This window comes from Diadema antillarum, unplaced genomic scaffold (genome assembly GCF_040938485.1).
Source record: "Diadema antillarum isolate AM-2024a unplaced genomic scaffold, OU_Dant_1.0 scf00000125, whole genome shotgun sequence".
NCBI classification, from domain to species: domain Eukaryota; kingdom Metazoa; phylum Echinodermata; class Echinoidea; order Diadematoida; family Diadematidae; genus Diadema; species Diadema antillarum.
The window spans coordinates 394,079-412,780 of record NW_027271014.1 but is presented as its reverse complement, the minus strand read 5'-3'; the positions used below and the strand labels follow the sequence as shown (position 1 = coordinate 412,780).

The 18,702-nt window shown below is 37.3% G+C and overlaps 1 protein-coding gene across 1 annotated transcript in view; it reads right to left on the bottom strand.

Moving 5' to 3' along the window:
* Positions 1–11,585, bottom strand: part of LOC139720266 (A disintegrin and metalloproteinase with thrombospondin motifs 1-like) — a 52,404-nt gene extending 40,819 nt beyond the window's left edge. The window contains exons 1-2 of the mRNA XM_071631627.1: positions 11,562–11,585; positions 11,308–11,404 (exon numbers count right to left, since the gene is read on the bottom strand). Of these exons, the coding sequence (XP_071487728.1) occupies positions 11,308–11,404; positions 11,562–11,585 (121 nt within the window). The remainder of the gene's footprint in view (positions 1–11,307; positions 11,405–11,561) is intronic.
* Positions 11,586–18,702: the final 7,117 nt, after the last annotated feature.

Here is an 18,702-nt window from a genome sequence, read left to right as displayed (position 1 = left end):
TCAGTGCAAAGAGCTTTTTAAGTCATCAACCTTTTTCTTGCATGATCTCTTTTTGGTTTTGATGTCACAAGAGAAATACATTTACTAATGAGTGAAATGATCAGCAACATCGCCAATATCTGGTTCTAGTTAGAAACCCTAATGAAAGACTAGGCGCTATTTTTGTTTCGTTATAGATTTTATCAAATGAATGCGAACTCATCACGTGTCAAACGAGAGAAATTAAACTCCCTTGCCGATGAATGTAAGCATATGCCACCATCGCATGAATATGCATATTTCACAAAATCTGTAACAGTTTCCATTTGCGACTGCATTACAGTATTGTTTTCACCTTTGCCCCCCCCCCCCCTCCCCCCCATGAAAATACATTCCGCCGCCTTTGCATTTCAATTTTTAGCAGATCGGAATCACAGCTAGCCCATTCCGAATTTTGTACGTAAGCAGAAGAACTTTAAAAGATATGCGGTAATGTATGGGAAGCCAGTGGAGATAACAGAGGATTGGAAATATGGGCTCGGATTTCCTAGAGAGGGAGACAAGCATTGCGACAGAATTTTGTACCCGTTAAATTGGGAGTAAATGTGTATGAGGGAGGTTAGAAAATATGGAGTTACAATAGTCTAGGTAACAAAAAACAAATGCATGAATTAATCTGTCAGTTTTAGGTCGGTCAAGTAGTTTTCTTCCCAATTTTAGACAATTCAAAAGATGCTGACTTACAAATGTGTTTAATGTGTTGTTGTAGGGTAAGATTTTTGTCGATGATCAAACCAATATCACGCACCCATTCACTATACTTAATAGAAACATGTGGGGGGGGGGGGTATCCCCCTCCCACAGTAGGCAGATTTTTCATTTTTAGGGTTGCCAGCTTGCGATTTTAAGCATACTTGCATGCTCTATTTTTCTCTCTTTTTCTTTTTGCCCAAATATTTTTATTTCATTTCATTTTATTTATCTATCTTTTTTTTTTTTTTTTGGGGGGGGGGGGCTGCACACCGGAACACTTCTGGGGTTGTTTTGTTTTGTTTTGTTTTTGATGTGGTTGTTTTTTTGTTTTTGTTTTTTTTTTTTTGTTCAGGTTTTCCCGGCCAATTTCGCTCTTTTTTCAGTCTAATTCCTAATTACTGCATTCAATTTAGCAGAATTTAGCATAGATGGCATGTTTGGTATTTCAATTCTATAATCTTTTCATTGAGATTCATTTTGGAGCATTCAAATTACCTTTAACATCATTCGAATCAACACTTTTTCTGTTCAAATTCGTAAGACAAGCACCATTTCGCAAATCATTCATTCAATTTAGCATGATATAGTCATGTGATCACGTATACGCAGCGCTCATTCATTTGAATTCATACTTGGGCATCAAATTTCGCATTTACTGCAGTCAATTTAGCAGACACGTTTATGCTTTTATTCCTCTTTTCATTTTCATTCATCATAGGTACTGTTTGCAAGCATCATAACATTTCATATTTTCGTATTCATTCTTTATTCTGATATCACCCTTGCAACTTTATAGTACTTTCAAAAATATGTGTATGTCTTTATGATGTTCTATAGCATTATTTCATTCACAGATACATTACTGTTGTTTTGACATTATTTGGGTGAAAGAGGTCTCAATTTACATCGTGATTATTTCTTCAATTCAATTCAATTCAAAGTTTAGTTCATTTTTCGACAAAACATGTGTTTCACTTCTATTGATAACAGAGAATAAGGTAAATAGAACATAGTGAAATGAAAAGACTGTACAACAATTGAGGACCTATAGTAATCATATATTGTATAGTAAAAAAGATACAGAAGTGATCAAAGTGAAGTACATGTATACCGTTGCTTAAAGTGCGAAAAATGGAGGGACCCACTAAAAAGACAGAGCTTGTAGTATGTGGGGCCCTCTGAAAAAGAACATCGATGGAAAGATAAATTGAATCATCGTAGATACAAAAAAAAAAATAACAAAGTGGAAGAAGTCTGGAAGCCCACTGAAAATTAGATTACCAGGTATACACTTTCATAGAAGCGAACAAACATGAAACAGGACTAGACAACAAGACAACTACTGAAGAAAAGGTTGTACAGGACAAAACGGGATGGACAAGACTGACAAACTGAAGACAAAATAGCAGACAAAAATGCACAACAGAAGCAGAAACAGAACAACAGAAACAGCGATCTTCGGCAGAAGCATGCCAAGAGAAACAGAAGATAGTTGTGGGGAAAAAGTAATATTTTGACGCCTGAAGAGACAAGAAAATAGAAAATAGAGGGACGTATGAACAGGAGTAACATACGGAAAGTCAACTTCAAGACGCTATGGGCTAAATGGCATAGATGACAACATTGCGAACATCCAGGAAAAAAAATACCATTAATTCTTCGAAGAGGGGACAAAGTGAGCAGGTCAGTATGTAAGAAAAAAAGGCCAAATGGTTAATTCGGTATTGTAGAGTCATTATACGATTGCAATAAAAAAGACTCCAGTCTCCTCTTGAAAGAATATATGGATGGAGCGTTTTTTATGTGATGATCCAAAGAATTCCGATGATTTGGGCGTACATGAATAAGTGTGTTTTTAGCAAAAATCGTTCTTAAAAGAGGTAAATGAAATTCATTGGAACGCCTAGTGGGATATTCATGAAATGATTGATTTTTAATGAACATAGAGTCAAAAATGGACGGAAAGCAAGTTATTACAATACTTGTACATAAATTGCCCTAAATTAAACAAAAACAAATCTGCAATTTTTAAGAGCTTGTTGGAGGCAAACAACATATTTGTATGAGAACGTACAGGGGAATAACAGATAACACGGAGAGCTTTCTTTTGTAAAAGGAACACTCTCTCTAATAAATTCTGATGCGTGTTGCCCCAAACTATATAATATTCCATAATTAAGATGAGGCAATAATTAACGACGAATATAGCATAATAAATGATTTTTGTGGAATATGAAATTTCAGTCTATGTACCATGCCTATATTACATGAAATCATATTGCAAACATTATCAACATGTGATTTCCAGGAAAGTTTGTCATCCACAATGACACCCAAAAATTTGATATGTGAGACTCTTTGTTAATGAGAGTCATCTAATACTATATTTGTACTTAAACTATCAACAGTATTACTAAAAAGCATATATTTCGTTTTTTGAGCATTGAGTGATAGCCTATTGGCCCTGACCCAGTTTGTCACTTTTTTCAATTCAATGTTAATTTTATGAACGAGAAAATCAATATCATTAAGGGCAAAAAATACATTAATGTCATCTGCAAAATGAATAAAAGAGACGTCGTCGCATACGCGACAAAAATCATTGATATAAATAATGAACAATAACGGCCCTAAAAGACTTCCCTGTGGGACGCCACATTTAACTTCTCTGATAACGGAATCATTGTTTTTAATTGTAACAAATTGTTTTCTATCAACTAAATAACTCTTGAACCACTCCAAGGCCTTCCCACGTATTCCATAATGCGATAACTTATAAAGTAAAATATCATGATTGATAGTGTCGAAGGCCTTGGAGAAGTCCAAGAAAATATAGGTTTTCCCGGCCAATTTCGCACTTTTATCAGTCCAATTCCTAACTGCTGCATTCAATTTAGCAAAATTTAGCGTAGATGACATGTTCGGGAGTTCAATTTTATGATCTCTTCATTCAAATTCATTGTGGAGCATTCAAATTACCTTTAGCCTCATTCTAATTAACACTTTTTCAATTGAAATTCGTAAAACAAGCACCATTTTGTTATTCGTTCATTCAATTTAGAATGATATAGTCACATGATCACGGACATGCCGCACTCGTTCATTCAAATTCATTTTGGGGCATCCAATTTAACATCTTTTGCAGTCAATTTAGCACGCATGTTTATGCTTTGGTTCTTTCTTTCTTTTTTTCAACATAGTTATTGTTTTGCAATCGTCATTACATTTCATATTTTCGTACTTATTCTAGAGATTTTGGCAACAGTTTTTTTTTTTCTTCAATGTGCTTAGTGATTCTTCCAGTCCGAAGATATAGTGCATCATGTGGCCACAACTTATCTGGCCGTTGAGTGCTTTATTCCGAGTGTGTCGGCCAGTTCTAGGAAGTCAAGGTTATGATCATCAAATGTTTCTATAATTCTTTTTCTGCCTTCTTGAGAAATACGTCTGTATCTAACTTGTGCTGTCATGACTGTAAGAAGGTGAAGTTAATCTGTAGTATTGGTACATGTAGGCCTAAAATGACATGTATGAAAGAAAAAGGGGCGTTACAGAACAACAGACCCGAGTTATGTATGGTAAAAAATATGATACTTTTACTGCTTAAAGGGTGTGTACAGTTCTTGTCGAGGTGTAGATTTAGCTTTTAACATTTTGCGAGATATTCAGAAACCACTCTATGAGATGTAAGGGGGAATGCAATTCTAAGGGGTATCAAAAGTTTATTCAATGAAAATCGGTTTTGAAATGGCTGAGATACTACTATCCAAAAACAGGGCGAAACAAAGAGGTCCTAATAAAGTTGTGGCATGTCGCCTTTTATTATTAGCATTTTTTTGGATATCTCAGCCATTTGAAAACCAATTTTCATCAAATAAACGTTGAATCCGTCTTAAAGTTACATGCTCTTTCATATTTTCATAAGAGGCTTTTCATTACCTCACTTAGGAATGTTCAAAACATGAATCCCTACCTCAACCAGTACTGTACAGTCCCTTTAACAGTGCGTGGATGAAACAAAAATCACATAGAAAAACGCGTTTAAATGTTATCACCTTTTCAAAAAAGAAATAACATGGCGTTAATTTGAATGAACATGTTAGGAATTTGACTGCCCATACGCGAAATTGAATGACTGAAATACCCCTTTCACAAGTGTTGGCGAATTTGAATGACTGAAGAGCACGTGCCAATTTGAATGCTCGTTTAACGAATTCGAATGGCACATGTGCAAATTTCATTGATCGAAATGCTAAATTGAACGACCAACTTGCAATTTTGAATGACAGAATGTGCAGTGACGAGGATTTTCGCTAAATTGAATGAACCTTTTATCAAATGGACTGACAAAAGTGCGAAATTGGCCGGGAAAACCTATACTAACTAAATGAGAATGGTTATCGATTGCGTGAACAACTCTATCAACAAAATGCAAAAGAGCATGCGTAGTACTATGTTTCTCACGAAAACCAAACTCAGAATTCGTAAAAACGTCATGTACCTTCAAAAAATTGATCATTCTCTTGTAAATACGTTTTTCTAAGACCTTAGACAATGACGATAATAATGAAATTGGTCGATAATTGCTGACTTCAAACTTATCACCTGTCTTAAATATTGGGATTACTTTAGCCAAATTCATTTTATCAGGGAACACACCAATAAAAATTGACAAATTGAATATATGAGCAAGTGGATCAGCAATCGAGGAAATAACACCCTTAAGTATAAAATTATCTATCTCATCATGACCAGAACATGACCACAACGTTTATTTTCAAAAGAGGAAACTATATCAATAATTTCAAATCTGTTAGTTGGTATGAAAAATATGGAATCAGAATTACGCTCACCTAAAAATTCAGTAAAATGAGCCTCTGTTGCAGGAATGTTTTGAGCATAATTTTCGCCTATTTTCTTTCATCTGCATGTTTCATTATTTTCATTTGATGGGTGCTATATTGCGTTAATCATCATTAGGAATAAAATTCTTGGATCAGCTCTAGCCATCAATTTGTCAAGGTTATTACCCTCGAATGCTTCTATGATTTTTTCCCTGCCTTCTTGAGAGATACGCCTGTATCTAACTTTTGCTGCCATGACTGGACATAAGAAAGTGAAGTGAATATATGGTACTGGTGCATGTATAGTTCTGATAACATGTATGAAAGAAGAGGGGCGTTACAGAACAACCAACTTGAGTTATTTAGGGTCAAAAATACCTTTACTATATACTTAACAGTGTGTGGATGAAACAAAAATTCACATTTAAATACGCATAAATCACGGTTCTCACCTTTTCAAAATAGAAATAACATTTAGCCAATTTGAATGAACATGTTTGGAATTTGACTGCCCATACGCGAAATTGAATGACTGAAATACCATTTTCCGCCAGTGCTGGCGAATTTGAATGACTGAAGAGTACGTGCCAATTTGAATGCCCGTTTTACGAATTCGAAAGGCACAAGTGCGAATTTCATTGATCGAAATGCTTACAATTGAACGAACAAGTTGCAATTTTGAATGACAGAATGTGCAGTGACGAGGATTTTCGCTAAATTGAATGAACCTTTTATCAAATGGACTGACAAAAGTGCGAAATTGGCCAGGAAAACCTATATGTGACCGTGCACCTCAAAACGAACATAAAGTCGCACACACTGATTTTGCGTGAGGACTGAAAATACAGTAAGTGAAATGGGTCAACCTAGCCGAACTTGACTTTTTCATATTTTCTGAAAGAGCGGGTCTTCTTTTACATTATGCTAAAATTTGGCATCATTAAACGGGCAGGAAAGTGTGTTTTTTAAGCAGTTTATTTCGAACATTTTTGGTAGAATAGTGTGATTAGGTGTGTCTTTAGAATCCCTTTTTCATTTCTGAAAAACCTTGTCCACACTCTTCAATTTCAACTCTAATAACTTTTGAAAGGATAGTGCTACTGCTTTGAAAGTTTGCATTGATTATTGACAGAATGTGTTAGTGAGGCATGCTCAATTTCATTTTAATCTGATAATCCCTTCATTGTTGTTACCCTGGTGGTTTACTTGCTGTTTTTGTCCCATTCATCGCACAGCCAGCACGGTTTGGTAAAGATTAAGCGCTTGAATACACATTGTACTTCAGAGCCTCTTTTCTCAGTTCACACTTTTCCTGAGTTTGTGCTTTCTTTGCAATATTTAGATAGGTTAGGAGAGTCCATTTGATTTGAGTTATACATCATTTTAAAGCTTAAAGTCTGCTCTTTCAGAATATGGTCTTAACTAAAAATTCATGTCTGGCGACTTTTTGTTTGTTTTGAGGTGCAGTGTCACATATTATAATTTACTAGAAAGCATAGAAGAAAAGGAAAAATGTAGGGTTTACTAAAGTTATGTTCCACGGGGCACACTCGAGGACGCGAGGCTACCATCTTTGTATACATTAAATTTACTCATAAGTAAATATTAGTGTATAGATATAGTAAAGTATATTGTTAGTGTATTATAATTTTCGCCCCGTTAAATTTTGCATTTTCAATTATGAAATTGACAACTTTTAGACAAAAAAGTGCTTTTATGTTTATTTTGATCTTAAAATAATTTATCATTTATTTGTTGTTTGTTTGTGTGTTCTTTCTTTTTTTTACTTGGCAGCCCAAGGAATGGGCTACCAAGTAAAAAGTTAAAACATTGGGTACAGTGTACAGAAAGTAATAAAATTGGGTACATTGTAACACTAATTTGTGATCAGAATCTGTATCATAATGATACTTTTTTATTCCTTGTTTACAATAGAAAAGGGTTGACAGGAGGAAAAAAGAAAATGCCACCTCCGCTCGTCATTCTGTTCACATGTTTAGGGGTGAGTGGTGGCCACAAATTGTCTCTATTGGAATCGGTTAAAGAAATTTTTAATTCCGTTCTCGTGTTAATGGTATTCTTGCTTCTGTTCTCAAAGGTTGAGACAGTTGCGTTTACCTTGTTTGATATATGTGACCCTGCACCTCAAAACAAACAAAAAGTCGCCAGACATGAATTTTTAGTTAAGACCATATTCTGAAAGAGCAGACTTTAAGCTTTAAAATGATGTATAAATCAAATCAAATAGACTCTCCTATCCTATCTAAATATTGGAAAAAAGCACACACTCAGGAAAGGCGTGAACTGAGAAAAGAGGCTCTGAAGTACAGTGTCTATTCAAGCGCTTAATCTTTACCAAACCCTGCTGGCTGTGCGATGAATGGGACAAAAAACAGGAAGTAAACCACCAGAGTAACAACAATGAAGGGATTATCAGATTAAAGTGATATTAAGCATGCCTCATTAACATATTCTGTCCTTAATTAATGCCAACTTTCAAAGCAGTAGCACTATCCTTTCAAAAGTTATTAGAGTTGAAAGTGAAGAGTGTGGACAAGGTTTTTCAGAAATGAAAAAGGGATTCTAAAGACACACCTAATCACACTATTCTACCAAAAATGTTCAAGATAAACTGCTAATAAAAATACTTTCCTGCCCGTTTTATGATACCAAATTTTAGCATAATGTAAAAGAAGACCCACTCTTTCAGAAAATATAGAAAAGTCAAGTTCGGCTAGGTTGACCTATTTCACTTATTTTCAGTCCTCACGCAAAATCAGTGTGTGCGACTTTATGTTCGTTTTGAGGTGCACGGTCACATATATAGTAAGTTTTGATCTATGCACACTGTGTTCAACGTCAGTTATTCCTTCTGTTTTTTTTTTTTTTTTTATAGAAGGTTTAATTTTGTTGAAATGCCAAATGCAAGCTCCGCAAAGATTTTTTATTTCTTTCACATGTATGCCAAGCGTGCACTTTTAAATGCCTATAATAATAGCACTAAGTGCATCAACACAATTTGTATTTGTGACCACGTGAAATTGACCCTTCTCTTTCTGGTATGGATATATCCCAGTAGCCAAATTCAAAGCCCCTGACATTATTCCACACCCAGTGAACACGAGCCGTTAACATGTCTCAAATGTTGCTTATTTTCTGGTCGTAACCGTTCAACCGACATTTTTGCTGTCATTAGACGTTTACAGCATGATGGCGAGCACTCAGTGTAGATCATTGAGCAAGAGGAGGAACATCGTGTGTGATTTATACTAAGAGCGTGGTAAGGGCCAAAAGCTGCGACAAAACATTAAGTGCACCTACCCCAATGCCCATGAGCATCATGAATAGCATGAATATCATCTGTAGAGCGTAGAAAACGTCAGTTTTGGGGGAGGGACAAAGACTAAGCTAACGGGAGCAGGAAGTTTTAACAAAACAGCATGAATAAAAGAAGATTAATTTTGGCGGTATGCTAATTCTGTGAAACTCACATGTTCAACGATTTCCGCATAAGAGTATGATAAGTGTACAAAGTACTAATATATGCAGGAATATCTTTCTCATTTTCGAAATCCTTATAGGGATCATAAAATTCGTTCAAATTTCCCCCGTTTCTGCTGCAACGCCGTTCCTTACTTAGATTTCTTTGCGCCCGAGCTGAGCTGTCACTCCCTTTTGTTCAGATCTTATACCACCTCCCTCTTAAATGTCACTTGCGCCTAGACTGTCTACAACAATTGCCGATTGATCCTATCCAAAAAGGGATGAAAACTGTAATGCAAATTTGTTTGTAGTTAGATAAAAGGCTCAGGAGGCAATTAGTTTATCTTCAAGTTAACATCTTGGAGTCTAGCTTACTGATTATGGCCTTTTGATTGAGAATAAGAGAAGACGTAAAGACAGTCTTTCGGGGTACAAACACATTCTTCTGTTGTCCCAATAGCTTTGCCTGCAGCATTTTTAAATTTCTCAATCATTCTGTCTTCCTTATGTCAAATAAAACGCTTTTTCATGAGTTGCTTTATCTCTTTAAAAAAAAAACAGCACTGAACCGCAAATTTGAAAACACCATGCGAATTGATGATAAAGAAGGAAGTCTTCTAATAACTATTGATGATTACAGATGCTTTTTTATTCAGTTATGAGATGCAATGTTAGCAGAAGGCTTTCTTTAAATGTATATTCTGTGCACGTCAATGTTTATCGTCACGTGCAAAACTTATCACCCAGTTAGAAGCCACACCAAGAACACAAATTTAACACAGTCCACGACTGACGTGAACATCTAGTTATTGTTGATTTAAAACAAAATTCATAAGAAGTAAAATAAAACAAGAAATTAAAATATGATAAATAGATAATCGTTGCCCACTAGAATGTCGCTTCAAGGAATTATTCTTTCTAGAAGAATTTTGTATTCTATCAATGTCACTTGAGGCAATTGTGTAACTAGAGTAGCTCACATCACTATAACATAGTCAGTTTTATCCGTGCCTATTTATCATACTTTAAGATTGATCTCCTTAATACTTAATACTGATTGGGTGGGAAGATCGTAGCTCCATTTATTTTAAGAAAAAAAAATCCGAGAAGATACTGATACGATTGTACTTACATCTGAAAGTGAGTGGCACAACCGGACGACTGCCAGAAAGATGATTAACAGAGGTAGTCGTTGCGCCATCACATTTGGAGAGACTTCCAAACGCTCTCAATCAGATTGCCTAAAAATCCCGAAGTCCTCCCTTTGTGTTCAGTTTTTGAAACCAAGGATTACTTGAATTCATGTGAAACTCGGCAGCCTTGCAGCACTCTCCTCACTTCCAGGAACAAAGTCGGTAGCGACTAGCTCTTTGGGGGTGTTATCAGTAGTAATCATTCAGTTGTATCTGACTGCCTTATCCCACTGCAGTATGAGTGGGATACGTTAATTAAGTATGTAACCTTGAAAATGATCTTACAAGAGTAACTACTGCGCACACTATCGATAGATGCTATTCAGTCCTATGACTATTGACCCCCCCCCCCCCAAAAAAAAAAAAAAAAAATGTCTGCCTTCGTGATTTTTGTGCAGTCCTTCGGTTTTGTTGTCATTATTCTCGCCCACTGCCTGTCAGACATGAATTCATCCGTGCCAAACATAAACGCGATAACTTCTTATGGACGTAACATTGCGTCTTGGGCGTTTCCAGATGAAATCACATCTAAAAGAATAAATAAAAAAAAAAAGATGAAACAAGATCAAAGTTTATTGTAGCCGTTAACCTTCATTGAGTTTTTGAAGAAAACAAGAGGAACCTGAGTGATCCAAAATGGAAGAATCAGGAAAGAGTTTTTTCTTCTTTTTTTTTTGTTTGTTTGTGGGGGGGGGGGATGGGTGAAAAACCAGTCATGCAATGGGGTAATAACCAATGAGGAGATTCAATTGTAGGTATCATCCCTGGATCTGCATAAGGGCCTTGTGTTTGCCGATATGTTGCCTTTTTTCTCGAATGACTTCAACAGCGTGCGCTGGCAGGTTTGACACGACCTCATTAATTTTATAAGGCCTAAAAAGCATGACATAGGAGTCTGCTAAAATGAGCCAAAGTTCGACTGATTTCATTAGCAATTCTTCGATGCCATAGTGGTGTCTTGAAATGTATTTGACAAAATGTGTCAACAGCTCCATTATTTTTCTAACACAATTCTATGTCGTAAGTATATCCCATCTCACTAGCGGGTATCTAACTGCCTTGGAGACCAGAGGGCGACCTGGTGGCGACCAGAATCTCGCTGGTTGCGGAGTGGTCGCTGAGACGTCTCCGAGATGTCTCCTGGAGACTAGCCTGGTCGTTGGGGAGTCGCGAGAGAATCGAACATGATCAATATTTTCGGAGACTTTTTCAAGTCTTCCTCTGGTCGTGGCGATGTATCTCTTCTTCACATCTTGCAGAGACCCATAGACCTTGGAGAGACCTATCTCTTAAGTCGTCTTGGAATTACCTTCTTGGTGAGAGGGCAAGCCATTTCTTGGTCTTCAGAGTCGCACGAGCATGACGAGTGGCGGCAGTCGAGGCCGAAAGCCTACTTTAACTGTGCGACCTGAGTCTGTGAGCTGGTGTGAGTTGATGTGCGTTGAAAGTGACCTTGAGCTCGCACCAGCTCGCCAGCTCACCAGATCGCCGTGAGCTAGCGCGATCTCATTGCGGACGCGACCTCTTCAATGCCCATCTGCGCGACCTCTTTGCGAGTTCACTGCGAGCTCCCTAGTAAATTCCTTTTGATCCATTTCTACTCATGCGTGCACTTTCATTGGTCCCTGTCTCACTGCACGATTAGCTCTTCTCGCACAGGATCTAGCCTGAATAGGGCTTTTAATGGAACAGACAGTGTCACCTTAGATTAAAATTATATTATGTGGCTTCTTCACATTTTTCACATTTTTTGAAGTGGAATTACTGTGCAGCTGAGTGTTAGTCTGAAAGGAAGGAATAATTTTCTTGCAAAACAATGAAAATTTGATCAAAATTGGATGAAAAGAAAGAGATCATGACATTTTGAAGTTTCGTTAATTTTTCTGGAAACAGTCTTTGAACATGCAAGATTGCATTTCTTTTTACAACGTGCCACATAGATTGTACATAGATATTCATTTTCCAGATTCCCGTTTATTACTCAAGCTCAATGTCGCCTGGGTCCCAAGTTCTGATAGTATGTCTAACTGAACATTATCAAAGTTATTTAACCAGAAATAACATCATATTTTACACTTTGATAATAGAAACATTGAGTGTTTTGAAATAACTTTCGTTCACCAGCAATGATTATTGAGAGGTTATGAAATCATTAACTCATATACATATGAATAACAACTGTAAGAGAATTGTTCTGCAGAAATTAGTGAAACTTTAAAATGTCACAACTTCCCTAACTTTTTTTTCGATCCCCGTCAAACCCTCACTGTTATACTTGTAAGATCTTAATCCTTCTTTTCAGACCAACTTATCACTGGACTTAAATTTGTCTTTAAAAATCAACTTTCCCACGAATTCTCTGAGTTTTCTACCCTTTTGGAAGGACATTCACGTATGCCTAAATGCTTGCGATCTAGGTCGAGCTGGGGACGCTCACTATGCGACCTGATTGCGAACATGTCCGAAAACTTGCGAGCTCACGCAACCTTACCTTTGTGGCGGCGAGCTGCTGCGATCTGGTGCGACCTTCGGTCGCCCACTGTGCGACGCGACGTCAACGCAGTTCGCAGGAGATCGCTCCAGCTCGCGCCAGCTCGCAGGCTCAGGTCGCACAGTGGGCATTAGGCTTAAGTCTCCTCCAGTGAGATAGGCCCTTTATAAATGGAGATTCGTGTGAGCATGGTAGGGCCATGGTGTGAGTCTCACTAGGAAAAGAATTTCGTAACACTTAGTGGGGGATCGTGTTGTACACAGTTTATGCAGAAGATTCACATTTCCATGAAAATGTAAAAGACACGATGTATCGTGTCTCTTCTTTGTTTAAGATTCAAGATGTTCGCTCTCGTATAATAGTCTCCGTGTGCGTTTGTGGGCGTGACTCAATGACGTAGGATTACGAGCTGTTTAACAGCATTTTGTGTTGTTTTTTAGTGTGGCTGTTCAGTGTGAAAGAAAATAACCGCTATCTTTAATAATCTTTTTTTCTCTCTTTATCTTTGTCCCTCTCTTTAGGATCTTCGACACGCAAAACTGCAAAGTACGAATGATACATCATTACAAAAGGGATGAATAGATTAATCAAAATGTAATTGATTTCTTTTTCACCGGGAAAGAGAGAGACAGAGAGATAGGGGAGGGGGTGAGAAACTATACCTTTATTTCCAAACCCTGAAACCGAGAAGGACAGTTACAACAGTAACAGGTTCCATGGCTAAATTGCCATTATAGAGCTCCGAATTCAGCTATTCATGTTGCCATGACATCGAATGAGAAAAAAAAAAGCTTCAAACATGTCGAGAAAGTTGGAGACTTCAACAAAAGGAAAAAGGAAGCGAGTAACATTTTCATATTTATGATTGTCACTTGCTTCCTTTTGCCAGATTGTTCATGTTTGCTAAAAATCTGAAATACTTTGGCAAAAGGAAGCAGGTTACAACCTCATGATATGGTTGTCACTTGCTTCCTTTTGCCGAATTATTTATATTTGGACACAATCTAAAATACTTCGGCAAAAGAAAGCAAATGTCATCCTTATGATATGATTGTCACTTGTTTCCTTTTGCCAATTTTCTATGTTTGCTACAAATCTATAATACTTTGGCAAAAGGAAGCGAGTAACATACTCATGATTTGATTGTCACATGCTTCCTTTTGCCAGATTTTTCATGTTTGCTACAAAGCTATAGTACTTTGGCAAAAGGAAGCAAGTTACATAATAATGAGTTTCTATGGGAATATCAAAATTCTTCGAATTGTCATAAATGCATCACCATGTGACTTGCACGAATACCGACATTATTTCTCATCACAAATTCCATGTTGAAGGGCCTACCCAAAAACAAATTTTCTTCATTTGTAGCATTTGGACTCGATGTCACTTGCTTGCTTTTGCCAAAGCATGGTGAAATAAACTCAACTCAGCTAAACTCAACTCAGTCACTAGGTCGCCACCTAATCTCCAAGCTAATGACATACCCACTTACTAAATCTCTCCAATTTAAAGGAAAGGGTAGTCTAACCTATTTACACCTTGACATGTGTCAGACGTGCCATATTGTTATGGATGACGGTTTAAAGTGCGTCACTCAAGAACAATTTGTGAACAATGGTGCATAAACCATGTTCAAAGATTCATGTTTGCATTAGAATTACCATGAGAGTGGTATCCAAACAAAGATGAAGGTTGCTGCTTAAAAGAAGTGCAACCGCAGGCAATACAATAGTGAAGATAACTTGAACGATCATTAGTCGTTACGTGAAAGTCATAATCACTCAGGGGCGGCGGAACTTGAGGGGGGTGCATGTGTGTGTGTGTGTGTGTGTGTGTGTGTAAGAATTAAAAAAAAGATAGGTGATTCAACAACACAAGTGAAAATAATACAGTGGCTTAATTTTTTGGGGGGATACTTGTTTCATTGTGAAAATGATGCTGATATTTGAACAAAATTTTTAAAAGAGTGAATATCAACGTGTGTGTGAGTGTATGCGTGTGAATGGGGCTAGTGGAGCAAAATAGCCCAATTGGATGCATTGTTCCTTTCAGTTTTATGGGTACAGAATCCAACTTCTAGCTCGTCAGTGTGTGTGTGTGTTCGTTTCCTGTCGTTTAATAAGATACGATAAAAGTTTGATTACTCACAGGGTGGAATGAGCTTCGGAAAAGAAAATGATAGGGCTTCGTTGTTATTGGTATTGTTGTTTTTTTAGTGTGTTTTTATCAGGAAACTGCATGCGAGCTTACACGATTAAGTAGTCACCGCCTCCATACCTTATTATTCGTCAACACTGAGCAACTTGAATGCTGAAACTCATTGTACACCACAACAGCCGTACATAACAGCGCAATGTTGCATGTTCGCATGAAACAAGAGACACGAGACCATTTTGGGTGTATATTTGTCTGTGAACCAAGAACATCAATGGCATGTTTCATTCGAAGGCGTCGCATCATCCAGAGCAAGTCAACTGCAGACAACCGGAACAGCAAACATTATCGTGACATCTCCAAAAGTACTGCCAGAAATCACAAACAGTATTATTGAATTGAGAAGGTGATGTGATGTAGGTCAACGCTATAAATCGGCATGAACTTTTTCAAACTTTAATTGTGAGAATGACTGAAAAAAAGAAAAGGTCAAAAGCCTCTCTTGTAGATATTCTGTTTAGTGAGAAATAGACAATATTTACGTATGCAATCGTATCTGATAAAGGCAGGCGTGTATTTTCTGTCAAGCCAATGCACTAGAGAGAAAAGTCTGTACTTGCCACCACGTTATTGAAAGACCCTTGAGTTGGGCTCCCCTTGACTCCCATAGACTTCCTGGTCCTAGCTTTTAAAAGTACCTCGTAATACACTCAATGGCCCAAATTCACGACGGTGATACAATTGAAACCATGATTTAAACCATGGACAATTTGTATGGAGCGCCAAGTGTCGCATGGCCTATTTCGTTATACGAAATCAGTCATTTCGTCGACGAAATAACCATTTCGTTGAAGAAATCTTCATTTCTTTAACGAAATGTTGTCATTTCGTTACGAAACTTCTTCGATACTTCTTTTGATTTATCACGTTATTGAGGGAACAGCTCCTGATTACAATGTTTGTTTGTTTCGTCAATACCAACCTTCACGAACTCTTCGATCCTCAACTTCAGGTCTCTTACATATTCCGTTTTCTAGGAAATCTTGGGGGGAACGAGCTTTCGCTCACGCTGGACCAACACTGTGGAATTCACTTCCTCGTGAGCTGAAAGACTCAAGCTCTATAACATCTTTCAGGAGTAATTTAAAATCCTATTTGTTTAGCAGTGCATTTTGAAGACCAGTGTCTTTTGAAGACAGACTTTCATGTCTTTTTTTTCTGCTTCTTCATCTTCTTCTATTACGGTGATGTACTTGTATCTTCAGTCTGTTTGCTTTGATGTACAATTGTAAAGCGCCTTGAGCATTTAATCAAAGTGGAGAACGGCGCTATAGAAATTGTATGTATTATTATTATTATTATTAAATGATCATTCCGTCGACGAAATGACTGATTTCCTAAAGAAATAAGCCATGTGACAATTGGATACGGGCCTTTATGTCTTCTGTGTTATGTTAAAAAAGATGAATTTCGAACAAATGAAAATGTATGAGTCAAATTTATAAATTGTTACGTCAGGTTGATTTTTTTATTACAACACTAATTGACAGATTGAACTTCATCCACAATAACAACTAGACACAAGAATCCATTACTGTGAATAAATACGAAATACTCCTACTATTAGGGATAAGAACCAGCACTGGCTCTCGGGGGAAAGTCCGGTAGTAGTCTAGTTCATACGACGCCTGTCTAGTAATCGGGAAATAATTGGTTCCAGTCCAACCCGAGTATGTATACCCATGAATATTCATTATGGCTACTTTAAAAACACTGAATAACCGGTGCTTAATTTGGTCGATGAAGGGCAATTTGTCACTTGCAAATAAGTCAGCTTCCTTTTCAACAGGCTTTTCAAAGTTTTGCTGTGTGTGATCTGCCACCAGTGGGAATGTTCAATCTATACCGCAGAAGCATGCCGCGAAAAAAAAAATGCTTTCAATTTCTATCGAAGCGCAGTCATTTAATAATGAAATTTATGTGGGTTGTTGTTTGTTTCTACATTCTATATCATTTTTCTACTGTTTCTATTTCAGATTACTTGGATATGCTCAGATAAAAAACCCCACACGAAACAACTTTCAAACCAAGGTTCTCTCAGCGATATAATTTGTCAATCTTTGGTAAAGTACTAATATGATTAACAAAAGACATTGGAATGCACCTTCCCCCAAGACTAATGATAACTTGCATGTTTTCACGCCTTTTACTAATACAAATGAATGTTAGCAACAAAATACATTACAAGGAAACATGCAAGTCATACCCATTCTAGGGTGATGACTGACAAAATTTTGGTTTGGAAGATTTTTGTGGGCGTATCCAAGTAATAAAAAAAGTAGAAATATTGGATACAATACTAGAAAAAAAAGTAGAAAATCATTATAAAATGCATGACACATTTATGTTCTTTTGGCTGTGCAAGCTTCGATTGATGTATTATGAATCGACACAAGTTAATAAGCATTTGTATTACATAGTCTCTTTAATTTGTTGCTTGTCTTAATTGTGTCACAAATGTACACACTAGTAGTTATGTACATGTATGATGTACATGGTTGTTTTAATGTGTATGTACACAGGTTGACCAGATTAATGGAGAACATTCTATGTGGTAAAGATATAGTACATACAGGCTGACCAGATCAGTGGAGAATTTTCTAGGTGGTATACAATGTAGCTATACAGTACATTTATGTAACAGGAAATACATTATAGCTCACTCAATCTAGAATGATTTCACCCATTCCAGAATGTTCTAGGAAGTGCTTACATGTTTGGCTGAGGGAGGCACTGTCCCTGTAGCCCAATGTGATCAGTAGTTAATTTTAGCAATGATGTTATGCAGTGAGTCATCCAGGTTTCCTGGAACTAGGATTTGCTAGTATGTTCAGGTATGTGGCCCCAGGTTGGAGAGAGTTACAGAATGTGCTAGAAGGGGGTGAATGGACAGTGTATAAGCCAGAGAAATTCTGCAGTAGGCAGAGTACCCAACATCTCTGCTCTGAGAGTTACGTCACTTCTGGCTCTGAAGCGACTTGTTATAGTCAGTCCTGTGTTACCTGCTGACCTGTTATGTATGTGGAGATAAGGCCTGGGAGACATTTTGCCTGCAGAGAATTAATGTGCCCTCAATGGAGATAGACTCCAGTTGTGTGTCAATGGACATTGCTACGACAAAGCTGTGACGGGCTGGACTCCTAGCTGGATATTATCAAGTGAATTATCATTCAACGCATCGACTGGACGCGGTCGTCATAACGTTGGATTCTGCACATTTTGCTGTGAACATTATACCGTGGACCTATAACGTGGACATATACCCTGGATTTATACCGTGGAGTATTGTAACCTGCGCCTCTGGATTTATATGTACATCGGAGGTATCATTCATCAGTGCATCAAGGACCATTCATCTGTGCATCGAACATCGTAACTGGACACTACCAGGGAACTATAGGAACTCTGTGATTTAAGATTCGGATGCATGTAAGTGATTCCATTACCGCTTTGGAATTGTTTCTATTGATCATTATTGTACTGACGTGAAACCGATTACCAGTCTGTACCCACAATTTCACTGTTAATAAACCGCCTGAACATTAGTTGATTGTTTCTTTTGTGCGATCATTCTCAGTGTGATTTTGGTCGTAACAATTGTTTCAAGTTGTTCTGACCTTTCCTGACGGGTCAACGGAATTTACCAATGTATTTTCAGAGATCTTAACCAAGATTAACTGAGAAAAAAAAACCCGCACTTTCAAAATTTAGAACTGACAGGTGATTATCATATTTCTACATGTAG